This window comes from Piliocolobus tephrosceles, chromosome 10, assembly GCF_002776525.5.
Source record: "Piliocolobus tephrosceles isolate RC106 chromosome 10, ASM277652v3, whole genome shotgun sequence".
NCBI lineage: Eukaryota > Metazoa > Chordata > Mammalia > Primates > Cercopithecidae > Piliocolobus > Piliocolobus tephrosceles.
This window is the reverse complement of record NC_045443.1, coordinates 106,441,390-106,457,538: the sequence shown is the minus strand read 5'-3', so window position 1 is coordinate 106,457,538 and position 16,149 is coordinate 106,441,390. Positions and strand designations below refer to the sequence as shown.

Sequence of the window (16,149 nt, the reverse complement as noted above, 5' to 3'; positions counted from 1 at the left end):
CTGCCTTTATCCTCCTCCTAGAAATGTGCTCACTCTGTTACTCTTCATTGCAAGAGCGTTTATTTCTGGAGGCTTTCAAGCGGCATATGTTTACACACCTGAGGTAGGAGGGGTGTCTGGGAGCTGCTGGGAAATGGGCGGTGGTGGGAGAGTGGCTGTGGGGGATGCTCTGCTTCCAGAAACCATTAAAAAGAATGAGATGGTAGGCGCAGTGGCTCACGCCTGTAATTCCAACACTTTGGGAGGCCAAGGCGGGAGGATCACTTGAGCCTGGAAGTTTGAGACCAGCCTGAGCAACATAGCAAGACCCTTTCTCTGAAAAAATAAAATAAAAATTAGCCAGGCTGTGGTGGTGCACACCTGTAGTTCCAGCTACTCAGAAGGCTGAGGCAGGATCACTTAAGCCCAGGAGTTGAAGGCTGCAGTGAGCCATGATCATGCCACTGCACTCCAGCCTGGGCAACAGAGCAAGACCCTATCTCAAAAAAAAAAAAAAAAAAGAATAAGGTGGATGTCTATGTATTGATGTGGATAGGATTTTAAGACATACTACTGAATGGAAGAGACAAATTGCAGCATAATATGTATGACATGATACCATTTATGTATTTTTAAAATACTATATTTTCCATGTGTATATTTTTGAACATATCTGGGAAGATACATTCCAAAGATATCACTAATAGTGGGGTCCTATGGGGAGAATTTTCCTGGCAGAGGGAGTGGATCAAGAGAGAATTTAGGCATTTTGACATTTTTACGAGGAGAATATATTTCTATATTGTTTATGTAATTGAGTGAATTGAAATATCATGTATAAATGCATATGGTATGAACTCAAAAAGTATGTGCTGAATAACTAAGTGAATGAAGACATATGTGCTATATACAATCCAGAAAAAGCTAGAGGAATATACATAAAAATGGTACAAATCTCTTGAGTGTCGAGAACCTGAATGAGTTTTATATTTTCCTCTTCATGTTTGTATTCTTTGCAAGCTTCCTACACTGAGCACTGCACTTGTTAAAACATGCTAGCTAATGTAACAGAGAACCCCCAAAGTGGAGTGTTCGACACAAGAGCAGCTTCTCACTTATGAAAAGCCCAGGCCAGCCACAGTGGTTCATGCCTGTAAACCCAGCACTTTGGGAGGCCGAGGCGGGTGGATCGCTTGAGCTCAGGAGCTCAAGACCAACCTGGATAACATGGTGAAACCCCATCCCTAAAAAACATACAAAAATTATCTGGGAGTGGTGGCACACGCCTGAGGTCCCAGCTACTCGGGGTGGGGCTGAGGCGGGAGGATCACCTGAGCCCGGGGGGGTTGAGGCTACAGTGAGCCGTGATTATGCCATTGCACTCCAGCCTGAATGACAGAGTGAGACCCTGTCTCAAATAAATAAGTAAATAAAAGAGTCCAATATGGGGGTTCTAGGTTGGGGGACAGCTTTCCTCCTCCAGTGATTTGGGGACCCAGGCTCCTCGCATTGTGTGCCTTTCTTATCCAGGGATCTTGCCCCAGGGGACATTTGGCAATGCCTGGGAATATTTGGGATCGTCATAAGGTGGCAGGGGGAGGCAGAAGTGCTACTGGAATCTCGTGGGTACAGGCCAGGGATGCTGCTGAACATCCTACAGTGCACAGCGAACCCCACCCCATGACAAAGCATGAGCCATCCCAAAATGTCCATAGTGTCCAGGCTGAGAAGCCCTGGCTTAGGGCCATGGAGTCCTCCTCCCAGCCAGCAGACATGGGAAAGGAGAGGAGAAAACGCACCCTTCTAAATTACCTCGGCCTGGAAGATGCACAATCCCTTCTCACTTTGCCTAGGGAAGAAAGAGGCACGTGGCCTCTACTGGGTACAAGCTGAGAGACTGTAAACATTTCCATCTCTCTCTTTATGAAATCCCTTGTAAGCCTGTGACCCAGGTTTCAAGGTGAACTCATGAAAAGAAGGTGGAGAGCGACCCCTGAATTCTGAACTTGTGACAGTTCCTGGTGGAGGAGTCTTTGGGGAGCCCCCCAGGATAGAGTGGACCCCTTTACTGGGTTCCCACCCACAGCTCAGCCTCTTGCCCTAGTTCTGAGTTGAACCTCCCGTGCCCTTTGGGGTGAGGATTCCTTTCCCTTAAGGGCGTAACCAACACTGGAGGGATTTGCCCTAACTTCAGGCCTGCCCCTGGGGTCGGTCCTATCAGCCTGGAGCTGGAGCGGTGGGAGGAACCTGAATGTCCCCATGCCCATATCCAGCTGCTGTGTTTCAGGTCTACCCCACAGCAACGCGGGCCCTCGGCCTGGGCACCTGCAGTGGCATGGCAAGAGTGGGTGCGCTCATCACTCCGTTCATTGCCCAGGTAAGTGACGCCCCCAAATACAGAGGGGTGGGAGAGTGACAAAACCCCATGCACGGGAAGCAGTTACTACATACCGATTGTCCCCAGAGCCCTCAGGGCACATTTGCTCATTTTATCCTAACAACACACCCGAGGACAGAAGAAATATTGCCTGCAGATGAGAAAACAGAGGCTCAGGGGCTAAAATGACATGTCCAAGGTCATGCAGCTGGAAAGCAGACAATCCAGGAGTCAAACCCACGTCTTCCCTGTGAAGAAAATCCTTGGGCTGCCATATGATTTGCTTTAAAATATATTTGGATGAAAATAAGTGGGCCACTGTGAGCGAATTAATGCAAGAATAGAAAACCAAATACTGCGTGTTCTCTTGGGAGCTAGACATTGAATACACATAGACATAAAAACAGGAGTAATGGACACTGGGGACCACTAGACTGGGGAGGAAGGGTGGGAATCATGGGCTGAAAAATCCACTTACTGGGTACTGTGCTCACTACCTGGGGGATGGGGCCGTTTGTACCCCAAACCTCAGCATCATGCGATATACCCGTGTAACAAACCTGCAGTGGACCCCTTAATCTATGATAAAAGTTGAATTTTTTTTTGAGACGGAGTCTCACTCTGTCACCCAGGATGGAGTACAGTGGCGCGATCTTGGCTCACTGCGACCTCTGCCTCCCAGATTCAAGCGATTCTCCTGCCTCAGCCTTCCGAGTAGCTGGAATTACAGGCACCTGCCACCACGCCCGGCTAATTTCTGTATTTTTAGTAGAGACGAGGTTTCACCATGTTGGCCAGGATGGTCTCCATCTCTTGACCTCGTGATCTGCTCGCCTCGGCCTCCCAAAGTGCTAGGATTGCAGGCATGAGGCACTGTGCCTGGCCAAATTTTTTTTTTTTTTTTTTTTTTTTTTAACAAAAGGAAAGAAGGGTTGGGTGCTGTGTCTCAGGCCCATAATCCCAGCACTTTCGGAGGCTGAGGTGGGCGGATCACTTCAGGTCAGTAGTTTGAGACCAGCCTGGCCAACATGGTGAAACCCCATCTCTACTAAAAATACAAAAGTTAACTAGGTGTGGGGGCAGGTGCCTGTAATCCCGGGTGAGGCACAAAAATCGCTTGAACCCAGGAGGCAGAGGTTGCAGTGAGCCAAGATTGCACCACTACACTCCGGCCTGGGTGATGGAGTGAGACCCTGTCTCAAAAATAAAAAAAAAAGGTAAACAAAACATGTACGCCGACACAATTTAGTGGAAAACGAATAAATATGCCAGTTCCTGCTTTTTGAATTAGATAATTAGACGCCATTGCAAAATTTTGCAACTCTTCGTGTGTCATGAAGCATTTGTATCTAGAGATCTTAGTAAGTCTTTCTGCTTTTTGAAAATCCAGGTTTTTTTCTGTTTGCATCACTTTTTTATTGAGGTAAATGTCACATAGCAAAATTAACCATCTTAAAGGGAACAATTCAGTTGCATTCAGCACATTCACAGCGCTGGGCAACCACTGCTTCTGTCTAGTTCCAAAACATTCTCATCACCCCAAAATAAACCCCTGGATCCACTAAACAGTCACTCCTCATTCCCCACTTCCCCCAGGCTCCTGGCAACCACCCATCTGCTTTCTGTGGATTTGCCAAGTCTGAATATTTCAGAGAAATAGAATTTAAAGACATGTTTAGCCAAGTGTTTCTGTTCCACTTTGGTCCTGGCCATTGTGTGGCACTCCTAACTGATGCTGGTTGAGAGCTCACCATGTGCCTGCACGGTGCCAGGTGCTCCCAGGTTCTTCTTCTTAGGAAGTGACATCACTCTACACCCATTTGGCAAATGAAAAAAATGGGCTGGGCGTGGTGGCTCATAGCTGTAATCCCAGCAGTTTGGGAGGCCAAGGTGGGTGGATCACTTGAGGTCAGGAGTTCAAGACCAGCCTGGCCAACAAGAAGAAACCCCGTCTCTACTAAGAATACAAAATTAGCCAGGCGTGGTGGCGCATGCCTGTAGTCCCAGTTACTTGGGAGGAGAATCGCTTGAACGTGGGAGATGGAGGTTGTGGTGAGCCAAGATTGCGCCATTGCACTCCAGCCTGGGCAATAAGAACGAAACTCCATCTCAAAAAAAAAAAAAAAAAAAAAAGAAAAATAAAAGGATACTTGAGACCAGGTAATTTATGAAAAAAAGAGATTTATTTGACTCATGATTCTGCAGACTGTACAAGCATGGCACCAGCATCTGCTGACTTCTGGTGAGGCCTCAGAAAGCTTTTACTCATGGAGGAAGGCGAAGGAGGGACAGGCGTGTCACAAGGAGAGAGAGGGACAAAGGGAGAGAGGAGGGAATCACCAGATTCTTTTTAGCAACCAAGTATCATGAGAGACCTGATGTTACTAATACTATTTGATGGTTGGCGCTGTCTGTGCTTCGGAAGGGATACTTTCACCGAACCATGTCTCCTTCCCCTAGGTCATGCTGGAATCCTCTGTGTACCTGACTCTGGCAGTTTACAGTGGCTGCTGCCTCCTGGCTGCCCTGGCCTCCTGCTTTTTGCCCATCGAGACCAAAGGCCGAGGACTGCAGGAGTCCAGCCACCGGGAATGGGGCCAGGAGATGGTCGGCCGAGGAATGCACGGTGCAGGTGTTACCAGGTCGAACTCTGGCTCTCAGGAATAGTGACCAATGGGGGACTGTGCTGGTCTTTGAGGCTGCAGAGCTCGGGGGGCTGGCGGGCCCCAACTGGGGCACTGATTGTCACTGCCGACATCAAGAACTCACCCAAGAGTATGACCTGGACCAACAGGGTTTTGTGTCTTGAATCAGTTTGCTCATCTTCATTGAGGTCCACCCAGGGATGGGGAGATACTTGCTCTAGGGGGTTCTCTGTATATGTGGTGAAAGGTTTGTTCACAACCTGTGGATCTACATGGGAAAACTACCCATATTAGGAGGGTCTGGTGATGCCAGCAACCAATCAGACACCATCCAGAGTCACCTGGCCACACCCTCAGTAAACAACCAAAAGATATCTCTGTAGATACCGTCCAGGCTCAGGCCCATGTGACACCTGCTGTCCACCCACCAGACCTGTTCAGTAGGTTTCCCCCACACCCACCACCCCAGGCTTTCTTCTTTGAAATTACAGGTGATCTAGGTGTGGTCTGAGCAGCTATTTCCTGACAGGAGCCCCCCTGTTTGCCTCCCTAGAACCTGACCAGTGGATTCTCTGGCAGATGGACATGGTACATTCAAACTGGAGCTACGTGCCCCCACCCAGCCCCCTTGGGAGTTGCCATTGTTGGCACCAAGAGATCCAGATGTGTCCCTGGGGACAGCTGGACTTGCACTGGGTGACCTCAGAATGCTGTTACCCCCTGGGAACTGAGGACTGAGGCCAAAGTGAATCAAACTCAAGCCAGAGCAGGGGCCTCTCCTTCTGAGGCAGCAAAGGCCACGGTTCCAGCTTCTTTCGTGGCCCCCTCCTTGGTCAGGTCGAATGGTGACTTTTTTTTTTTTTTTTTTTTTTTGAGAGTCTTGCTCTGTCGCCCAGGCGGGAGTGCAGTGGTGCAATCTCGGCTCACTGCAACTCTGCCTCCCGGGTTCAAGCAATTCTCTTGTCTCAGCCTCCCGAGTAGCTGGGATTACAGGTGCCCACCTGTACTTTTTAGTAGAGACAGGGTTTCACCATGTTAGCCAGGCTGGTCTTGAACTCCTGACCTCAAGTGATCCACCTGCCTCAGCCTCCCACAGTGCTGGGATTACAGGTGTGAGCCACTGCACCCCGCCTGAATGATGACTCTTGAGGGGAAAAAGTTTACTCAGGTTGCAGGTACAAAATCCAAAATCCAGGGCTTTGGGTTTTGTGCATGGGTAGACAGCTGAATGGGCAGAGAAACCAAAAGGATGCTTCACCCACCATCTCAGCCCATAGGGATCAGGGGACCAGGATTCCCTGCTCTTCTGTCCAGGGCCATCTTGGTCATTACCCAAAGGCAGCCCCTGGGGTTCCATTCATGGAGCCTGCTGTGGAGTGGAGAGAGGTGGGAGGACTCAGGTGTATGAAATGTATATATTTTCAAAGGAAGAGGAGGGAGGCCAGTTGGTTTTGAGTTGGTCTCCGCAGGCGACATCACTTCCGGGATTTGGTTTACTGGAGGCTTTTTTCCCCATGGTGAAGGCAGGGGACCTAGACAAGGAGGGAGGAAGCTGGCAGATCCCATCAAAGGCCAGAGCAGACTGACCTACTGCTTGAAGTAAACATTGCAAGGAAGCCAATTTGTGCGTTCATCTCTTATTAAAACATGTCAGTGATGGACATTGCAAGAGCCTAAGTTGATTCATTGTCATCATGTCCTAGTGACAGTCCAGCCTAATGGTCTACCTACCTTTGTTCATCGAAATTCATCTCAATGCTTTAGTATGATAATCTCCTTTCCAATGAGTGGGGAAAGATGCACCGTTGGCCACCAACATTGTGGCTGTGCCTGTTGGAGACAACACTTTCTTCTTGTGCAGGTCATGATGGGGGACTTCTTCCAGCTCAAGTTCTAGATCAACTGAAAACAATACTGTGTCTCTAAAATATGGGCTGCAGCCCCTTCGACCCAGGCAGTTGGAGAGGAGACAGCTTGGCAGATCTCTGTCTCTCTCTGACAACCACATTTCCTTGAACCACGTGTGGCTGTAGCTCTAATTATTTCCAGACAGCTGAGCTTTCCTGGGTAACACAGGACTTGTGCTTGTCTCTTTTGCCTTCCGGCTGGTCAGATGCTGCTGGATGATCATGTCCATTCCCTCACCCTAGAATAACCCACGATTCTGCAGACTGTACAAGCATGGCACCAGCATCTGCTGACTTCTGGTGAGGCCTCAGAAAGCTTTTACTCATGGAGGAAGGCGAAGGAGGGACAGGCGTGTCACAAGGAGAGAGAGGGACAAAGGGAGAGAGGAGGGAATCACCAGATTCTTTTTAGCAACCAAGTATCATGAGAGACCTGATGTTACTAATACTATTTGATGGTTGGCGCTGTCTGTGCTGCGGAAGGGATACTTCCACCGAACCATGTCTAGGTGGGGGCTAGGTGGGGATAGAGTACTTGGTGGGCAGGAATATTTCCCAGAGACTAGGGTAAAGGGGTTTACAATTGAGGGCTTTCTCTATTTGAGAAAGTGAAAGTTAAAAACTCTCACTGGGCACGGTGGCTCACACCTGTAATCCCAGCACTTTGGGAGGCCGAGGCGGGCGGATCACAAGGTCAGGAGATCGAGATCATCCTGGCTAACATGGTAAAAACCCCGTCTCTACTGAAAATACAAAAAAAAAAAAAAAATTAGCCGGACATGGTGGCGGGCACCTGTAGTCCCAGCTACTTGGGAGGCTGAGGCAGGAGAATGGCGTGAACCTGGGAGGCGGAGCTTGCAGTGAGCTGAGATTGTGCCACTGCACTCCAGCCTGGGTGACAGAGCAAGACTCCATCTCAAAACCAAAACAAAACAAAAAACAACAACAAAAAAACCTCTTTGCCTTCTGAATAGCCTGCCCTTTTCAAAAAATCAATATTATCAAATGATACAAGAGCTATCACAAAAGGCACCCCAACCTCTGAATATGTGAGTCTTTAGCTGAAGACATTTGTATCTAATTTTGAAAAATCCTATTGAAAAAGCTCCTGTTTTCATTAATGGAAATGTCATGTTTCTCTCAGAGTTAGGAAAGATCTCAGAAAGTGGCAAAATATATTTAATGTAGCCAGAGCTATGTATTTCTGTCTTTCTCTTACTTCAAGTATTCTGAAAAACATATAACAGACCTTGGTGGTGTTCACAATGGGATGAAACAGTATCTTAGGAATTGACTTTGAAATGAGTATGAATATTCATTGTTTTTAATATAATATTAAGCAACAGAAAGCCTTGAATGATGAGATCAAGAGTCTCCCCTGCCATTACTTTCAATGGCAAAAACTGTAATTACTTTTTTTTTTTGAGACCGAGTCTCAGCTCACTGCAACTCCACCTCCCAGGTTCAAGTGATTCTCCCGTCTCAGCCTCCCGAGTAGCTAGGATTACGGGTGCCCGCCTTGACGCTTGGCTAATTTTTGTATTTTTAGTACAGACAGGTTTCACCATGTTGATCAGGCTGGTCTCAAACTCCTGACCTCAAGTGATCCGTCCACCTCGGCCTCCCAAATGCAATTACTTTTGCACCAACCTAATAACAGTAATCCCAGTCAATAGTTGCTTAAACCATTAGAACCAAAACCAGGCAGAGATCAGAGAAGGTTCAACATGTAACAATGTTATCAAGGACCCAGCTTCTTTTTGCCTTTCCTTGTCACCATCCTCTGCATTTTGGCCATTTGACCCTGTGCTTGAAATCTCATGGTCACAAAATGGCTGCCCCTGTGCTGGACATCATATTTATTTTCAAAGAAGCTAGAATGGGAAAGGAGCAGTCATAAAATGTTTTCTTTCAGAAGAGTCTGTTGGTTTTGGTTAGAAAAGGAAGTCCCCCGGCAGATTTACCATTGCTTCTCATGTCCATCCCAGCACGAGTCCTGCTGTAGGGCTAGAAGGAAGGGCCTACCAGCACCAAGGAATACCCACAGTCTCTTGAACACAAAATTGGAATTCTGTTAGCACAGAAGAAGGATAGCAATGGCTGTTGGATGGGTGATGGTTGCAAGGAGCCTGCCATGGGTGTGTAGGCCACAGAGCTCTCATCAGTGCTGTTTCGTGGCCAGGAACAGAAATTCTACTCAGGGTAATTAAAATTAAGGAACAGAGCTTTATTCTAAGACTGGGATCAATAGTTAATTTCCTACAGGGGAAATTCAGGGAATGTAAATCAGTGAAATGGAAAAGGTATAAGGACAAGAGAAACGCCAGCGCTGTCGCTGTCTGCAGCGGGTGGCCGCAACTCCCTTCCAGCTGATGCTGTTCCACCATGGGTCCAGTGGGACCAGATCTTCCAATGTTCAAGAGAGGAGTCTAGGATTTTCTGTGAAATCTCCAAATATTAGTATATTTGATCAAAAATGTTCAAATGATGTGTGAGTTCAATAAAATGCATCTGCAGTGCAGCTTTGGTTGATGGGCTGATGGTTTGTAGCCTCTGACAGTTTAGAGAGATTGCATAGGAATAAAGCACAGCCTGGTGTCATTCAGTGGAACAGGGATCTGGGGAACCACCAAGGCCCAAGACAGCTGCCCCTCTGAATCTGTAGCTCTTGTTTCTGCCCTTTTCTGCCAGAAACGAGTCTGGCTTCCTTCTGTTTCCTCATGGCTGCTGTGTATGCACCATCGTGCACAGGGCCTCATAACTCAGCTCTGCAAACATACCTGACTCAGCTGCTTAGTGCCCCGCTCCCAGATCTTCAGGAAATGAAGCTGATTGGCCCAGTTTAATGTTGGATTGAGTCCTGGTCCAATTAAGTTGGGTCAGGAAGGAGTGGTGGAGAGGTACAGACACAGCGGCACTGGCCTGCCCTTTGGCAGGGTGGCACAGACAATTGCTGGTATGCCTGGAATCTGCAGTGACATGTGCATACACTCTCAAGTCTGTTCATCAGAACTCTCTTACAGATCATAACATGGCAAGTTGTCAGTATGCACGGAATATCCAGCATGTACTGGACATGATATTCAACACTGAGGATGCAAAATATCATAAGACATGGTCCTGGCTAGGTGCAGTGGCTCATGCCTATAATCCCAGCACTTTGGGAGGCTGATGCAGGAGGATCACTTAAGGCCAGGAGTTTGAGGCTGCAGTTAGCTTTGATCACAGCACAGCATTCCAGCCTGAATGATGGAATGAGAGATCCTGTCTCTTAAACAAACAAACAAACAACAACAAAAAAAAAAACCCGGGCGCGGTGGCTCATGACTGTACTCCCAGCACTTCGGGAGGCCAAATGGGAGGATTGCTTGAGCCCAGAAGTTTGAGACTAGCCTGGGAAACAATTCCACTCCCAATAGCATCAAAACAAGTAAAATACTTAGGAATAAATTTAACAAATGCAGTGTAAGACCTACAAACTACAAAACTTTGCTGAAAGAAATTGAAGATCTAAATAAATGGAGAAACATTTCATATTCATGAATCAGAAGACCTAAAATTGTTAAGATGTCAACCCATACTCTCCAAATGACCTATAGATTCAACACAAGCCCTGTCAAACTCTCTCAGCTGACTTTGTTCTTTTTGTTTGTTCGTTTGTTGTTTTTTGTTTTTTGCAGAAATTGTCAAGCTGATTTTTTAAAATATATATATTTGAGACAGAATCTTGCTCTGTCACCCAGACTGGAGTGCAATGTCGCCATCTCAGCTCACTGCAACCTCTGCCCCCTGGGTTCAAGCGATTCTCCTGCCTCAGCCTCCCGAGTAGCTGGAATTACAGGTGTGTGCCACCACGCCCAGCTAATTTTTTGTATTTTTGGTAGAGACGGGGTTTCACCATGTAGTTCCTGCTGGTCTTGAACTCCTGGCCTCAAGTGATCTGCCAGCCTCCGCCTCCCAAAGAGCTGGGATTACAGGTGTGAGCTACCATGCCTAGGCTGCCAGGCTGATTTTAAACTCACACAGAAATGAAAATGACCCAGAAAAGCCAAAACAAAAATCCTGAAAAAGAGGAACAAAGTTGGAGGACTCACACTTCCTGATGTTAAAATGTATTACAGGCCGGGCGCAGTGGCTCACTTTTAGGATTAATTCTTAATCCCAGCACTTTGGGAGGCTGAGGCAGGCAGATCACGAGGTCAGGAAATCGAGACCATCCTGGCTAACACGGTGAAACCTCGTCTCTACTAAAAATATTTTTAAAATATTAGCTGAGCATGGTGGCGGGCACCTATAGTCCCAGCTATTTGGGAGGCTGAGGCAGGAGAATGGCGTGAACCCGGGAGGCGGAGCTTGCAGAGAGCCGAGATTGTGCCACTGCACTCCAGCCTGGGCGACAGAGAAAGACTCTGTCTCAAAAAAAAAAAAAAAAAAGTAATACAGTGCTACAGGAATCAAGACAGTGTGGTACTAGCATAAGACAGATCCATGGAATAGGGTCCAAAGATAAACCCATATATTTGTTTTTATTTTTATGATGGAGATAGCATCTTGCTCTGTCATCCAGACTGGAGTGCAGTGGCATGATCACAGTTCACTGCAGCCTCGACTTCCCGTACTCCAATGATCCTCCCACCTCAGCCTCCCAAGTAGCTGAGACCAAAGGTGTGCACCACCATGCCCAGCTAAGTTTTGTATTGTTGGTAGAGACAGGGTTTTGCCATGTTGCCCAGGGTGGTCTCGAATTCCTGAGCTTAAGTGATCTGCCCACCTAGCTCTTCCAGTGTTGGGATTAGAGGCATGAGCCACTGTGCCTGACCAAACCCATACATTTACAGTCAACTGATTTTCCACAAAGGTGCCAAGATGATTGAATGAGGAAAGAATAACTCTTTCTAAATTCATCAAGCTGCCAAGAATTCACTGAAAATCTGGTTGCAAATTGCCTTCAGGACAGAAGTAGCAGTGTTAGGCAAAGGAAAAGTATAACATATCCTCAAATAACAGTTATTTCGTTACAACCTTGATGAGAAAAAAAAAAAAAAAAATTCTGGCAGGGGCCGCTGTCTGTGTGGAGCTTGCACATTCTCTCCACGTCTGCAAGGGTGTTCTCAAGGTATCCGGTTTCCTTCTACACCCCAAAGATGTGCATGTGATGTTCATTCTTGTTTTTATTTTATTTTAATTAATTTTTTAGGAGACAGACTCTCGCTCTGTCACCCAGGCTAGAGTGCAGTGGTGTGGTCTAGGCTCACTGCAACCTCCACCTCTCGGGTTCAAGCAATTCTTGTGCCTCAGCCTACCTAGTTGCTGGGATTACAGGTGTCCACCACCATGCCCAGCTAATTTTTTAGCAACGACGTTAAGTGAAGACTTCCTGTATAGAAATCAACCACTACAAAATCTACAGAACTATGTGGGTTGCAGGATTTCCCCATGGTCCTTTTATTCTTAATTTTAGGATACATTTTCAAGGAGGTTCTTACCATTTGCAGAAAGAACAAGAGGGTTATTTTGGGTCTGAATGTGGAGTCTCCTGTCCCCATACAATTTTGTGAGTTCACTATATACTCAGTCCTATAGGATTTCTACTGACGGCTAGCCTTGGCTGGCAGGTAGGGATCATTCTCCCTAGACCAGGTGTCCCTAAAGTTTTTGGTTTCGTGGAAGACAATGTTTCCACAGATGGGGTGCTGTGGGGGGCAGTGGTAGTTCAGGCATTAGATTTCTCATAAGGGGCCGGGGATGGTGGCTCATGCCTGTAATCCCAGCACTTTGGGAGGCCAACGTGGGTGGATCACTTGAGGTCAGGCGTTCAAGAACAGCCTGGCCAATATGGTAAAGACTTGCCTCTACTAAAAATACAAAAATTAGCCAGGTGTGGTGGCACACAACTATAGTCCCAGTTACTTGAGAGGCCGAGGCAGGAAAATCACTTGAACCCAGGAGGCGGAGGGTTCAGTAAGCCGAGATGAAACCACTGCACTCCAGCCTGGGCAACAGAACCAGACTCAGTCTCAAAAAAAAAAACCACAAATTCTCATAAGGAGCACACAACCTAGATCCCTCGCATGCACAGTTCACAACAGGGTTTGCATTCCTATGCTGCTGAGCTGACAGGAGGCGGAGCTCATGCGGTAATGCTCGCTCACCCACCGCCCCGCCCTGCTGTGCAGCCCAGTTCCTAACAGGCCACAGACCATTATCAGTCCACGGCTTGGGGATTGGGGACCCCTGCCCTTGGGGACCCCGTCCTACAGACTTTTAGGTTGGGTAAAGAAATCACATTGGTCAAAAACTAAATGCTGGGTCTTACTCCAAGCACCAGGAAGTGCCCTTGCCCTGGGAGCCTTGTCAGAGTCCTCTCATCTTGGCCCAAATGAAACTTGGCCCAAATGAAATGAGGAAGAGAGAGCTAGTTCCTTCCCAGTGTGTTTACAGAGAGAGTTGAGGAGGAGGCCCAACCCATCCCTTCACAGCTACATATTCCCCACCCCTCCACCACCCCCCGCCCTACGCCCTCCACAATTTGGATTCAGTCTTGTGTGGTAGTTGAAAGTGAAGCACTGGGCCTGGTGTGGTGGCTCACGCCTGTAATCCCAGCACTTGGGAGGCCAAGGTGGGCAGATCACAAGGTCAGGAGTTTGAGACCAGCTTGACCAACATGGTATAACCCCATCTCTATTAAAAACACAAAAATTAGCTGGGCATGGTAGTGTGTGCCTGTAATCCCAGCTACTTGTGAGGCTGAGGCAGGACAATTGCTTGAACCCGGGAGGCAGAGGATGCAATGAGTTAAGATCACACCACTGCACTCCAGCCTGGGCAAAGAGCAAGACTCCATCGGGGGCAGGGAAAGAAAATGAAGCACTGGAATCGCATAGTTTCTGAGCCAGAATCTCCATTCTATCCCATCCCAGCTATTGACTTCAGGCTGCCTCGTTCTTTTCTCTTTTCTTTTCTTTTCTTTTCTTTTCTTCCTTTCTCTTTCTTTCCTTTCTTTCCTTCTTTCTTATTTTTTCTTTTCTTTCTTTCTCTCTTTCTCTTTCTGTCTCTCGCGTCTCTTTTTTTCTTTCTTTTCTTCTTTTTCTTTCTTCTTTTCTTTTCTTTTTTCTTTTTCTTTTTTGACAGAAACTCACTGTGTCACCCAGGCTGGAGTGCAGTGGCATGATCTCGGCTTACTGCAACCTCTACCTCCTGGGTTCAAGCGATTTTCCTGCCTCAGCCTCCAGAGTAGCTGGGATTACAGGCACCTGCCACCATGCCCGGCTAATGTTTTTATTTTTAGTAGAAACAGGGTTTCACCGTGTTGGCCAGGCTTGTGTCAAACTCCTGACCTGAAGTGATTTCCCTGCCTCGGCTTCCCAAAGTGCTGGGATTACAGGCATGAGCCACCGCACCCGGCCAGGCTGCCTTTCTGTGCCTCAGTCTTCTCACCTATGAAATGGGATAATAGCTACCTCATGAGGCATGTGTAAGGATTAAATGAGCAATATTTTGTAAGAGTTCGAACAAAGTATGGCACCCAGATTGAATATATTAAGTTTTACCTATAATAATAATTACTGGCTGGATGGGGTGGCTCATGCCTGTGATCCCAGCGCTTTGGGAGGCTGAGGCAGGTGGATCACGAGGTCAGGAGTTCACGACCAGCCTGGCCAAGATGGTGAAACCCTGTCTCTACTAAAAATACAAAAATTAGCCAGGCATGTTGGCGGGCACCTGTAATCCCAGCTACTCTGGAGGCTGAGGCTGAGAATTGCTTGAATCCGGGAGGCGAAGTTTACAGTGAGCTGAGATTGAGCCACTGCACTCCAGCCTGGGTGACAGAGTGAGACTCCGTCTCAAAATAATAATAATAATAATAACTGTTGTTGTTGTTGTTGTTGTTGTTGTTAGGACGGATGTCTACCTTAAATCTCGGCTCTCTCACCCTACTTAGCCTAGGCCTGGTCAGTTCCATGGCAGATGCTTCATGAAACAACCCTCATGGAAATGGCATGGCATGGCAAGGGCCAACTGAGACCTCTTCACAGCACCGGGGACTCCTGGGCCAAGATGCGTGAGGCTTCCTAGGCTCTGGCTTTTCACTGAAACCCAGACAGGTGAAAATTCAGCCTTGGAGGCTGAGGCTGATAATTAGGGATGAAGATGCTAAGGGTCTCCTCGGCTCATTTAAGGCTTTCAAAAACACCTGGGAGCTTGTCTGTCATTTCAGAGGGTGCCAGCCCAAAGACAAGAGAGATGTTAAATTGCCCCCAAACAAGGAGCATGCTTGGTGAGTTTAGTTCTTGCTATTGCTTAAATGTCCCTGCCAAAACTCACGTTGAAACTGAGTCCTGAATGTGGTGGTTTAGAGAGGTGGCACCTTTAAGAGGTGATTGGATCCTAAGAGCGCTGCTCTCATAAATGGATTAATCCATTTATCAATTAATGGGTTATTAGGTTAATGGATTAGTGGGTCATCTTGGGAAGGAAACTGGTGGCTTTCTAAGACAAGGGAAAGAGCTGAACTAGCATGTTAGCACAATCAGCCCCCTCACCACATGATGCCCTGAGCCTCCTTGGAACTCTGCAGAGTCCCCACCTCTGCACCAGCCAGAGAGAAGGTTCTCACCAGATGTGGTCCCTCAATCTTGGACTTCTCAGACTCTATAACTGTAAGAAATAAATTCCTTTTCTCTATAAACTCCACAGTTTCGGCCAGGTGTGCTGGCTCACGTCTATAATCTCACCACTTTGGGAGGCCAAGGCAGGAGGATCACTTGGGCCCAGGAGTTCAATGCCAACCTGGACAATATGGCCAAACCCCATCTCTACAAAACACACACACACACAAAAATTAGCCGGGCATGGTAGCAAGTGCCTGTAGTCCCAGCTACTCAGGTGGCTGAGGAGGGAGGATCATTTGAGCCTGGGAGGCGGAGGTTGCAGTGAGCCAAAATCATGCCATTGCACTCCAGCCTGGGTGACAGAGCGAGATCCTGTCTCAAAAAAAAAAAAGAATCCCCCAGTTTCAGGTATTCTGTTATAAGCAACAGAAAACGGACTAAAACAGTTCTCTATGAAGGGGTTCCTTGTGGGATGATCCCTTCAGTGGCCCCTCCTCAAACGTTATGTGGTGCCCATGGGGCCACTTGGTGAATAGCTGATGCCATTTGGAATTTTGGATGTGGAAGAAACACCATGTGTTACTAGTTCAGTGCCTCACCTCTCTGCCTCCTCCACGCCCAAGTTGTAT

The 16,149-nt window shown here is 47.5% G+C and overlaps 1 protein-coding gene across 1 annotated transcript in view; it reads left to right on the top strand.

Annotated features, from left to right (window-relative positions):
• Positions 1-6,667, top strand: part of SVOP (SV2 related protein) — a 102,888-nt gene extending 96,221 nt beyond the window's left edge. The window contains exons 14-16 of the mRNA XM_023199050.2: positions 22-103; positions 2,267-2,356; positions 4,817-6,667. Of these exons, the coding sequence (XP_023054818.1) occupies positions 22-103; positions 2,267-2,356; positions 4,817-5,023 (379 nt within the window). The 3' untranslated portion in view covers positions 5,024-6,667. The remainder of the gene's footprint in view (positions 1-21; positions 104-2,266; positions 2,357-4,816) is intronic.
• The last annotated feature ends 9,482 nt before the right edge of the window (positions 6,668-16,149 follow it).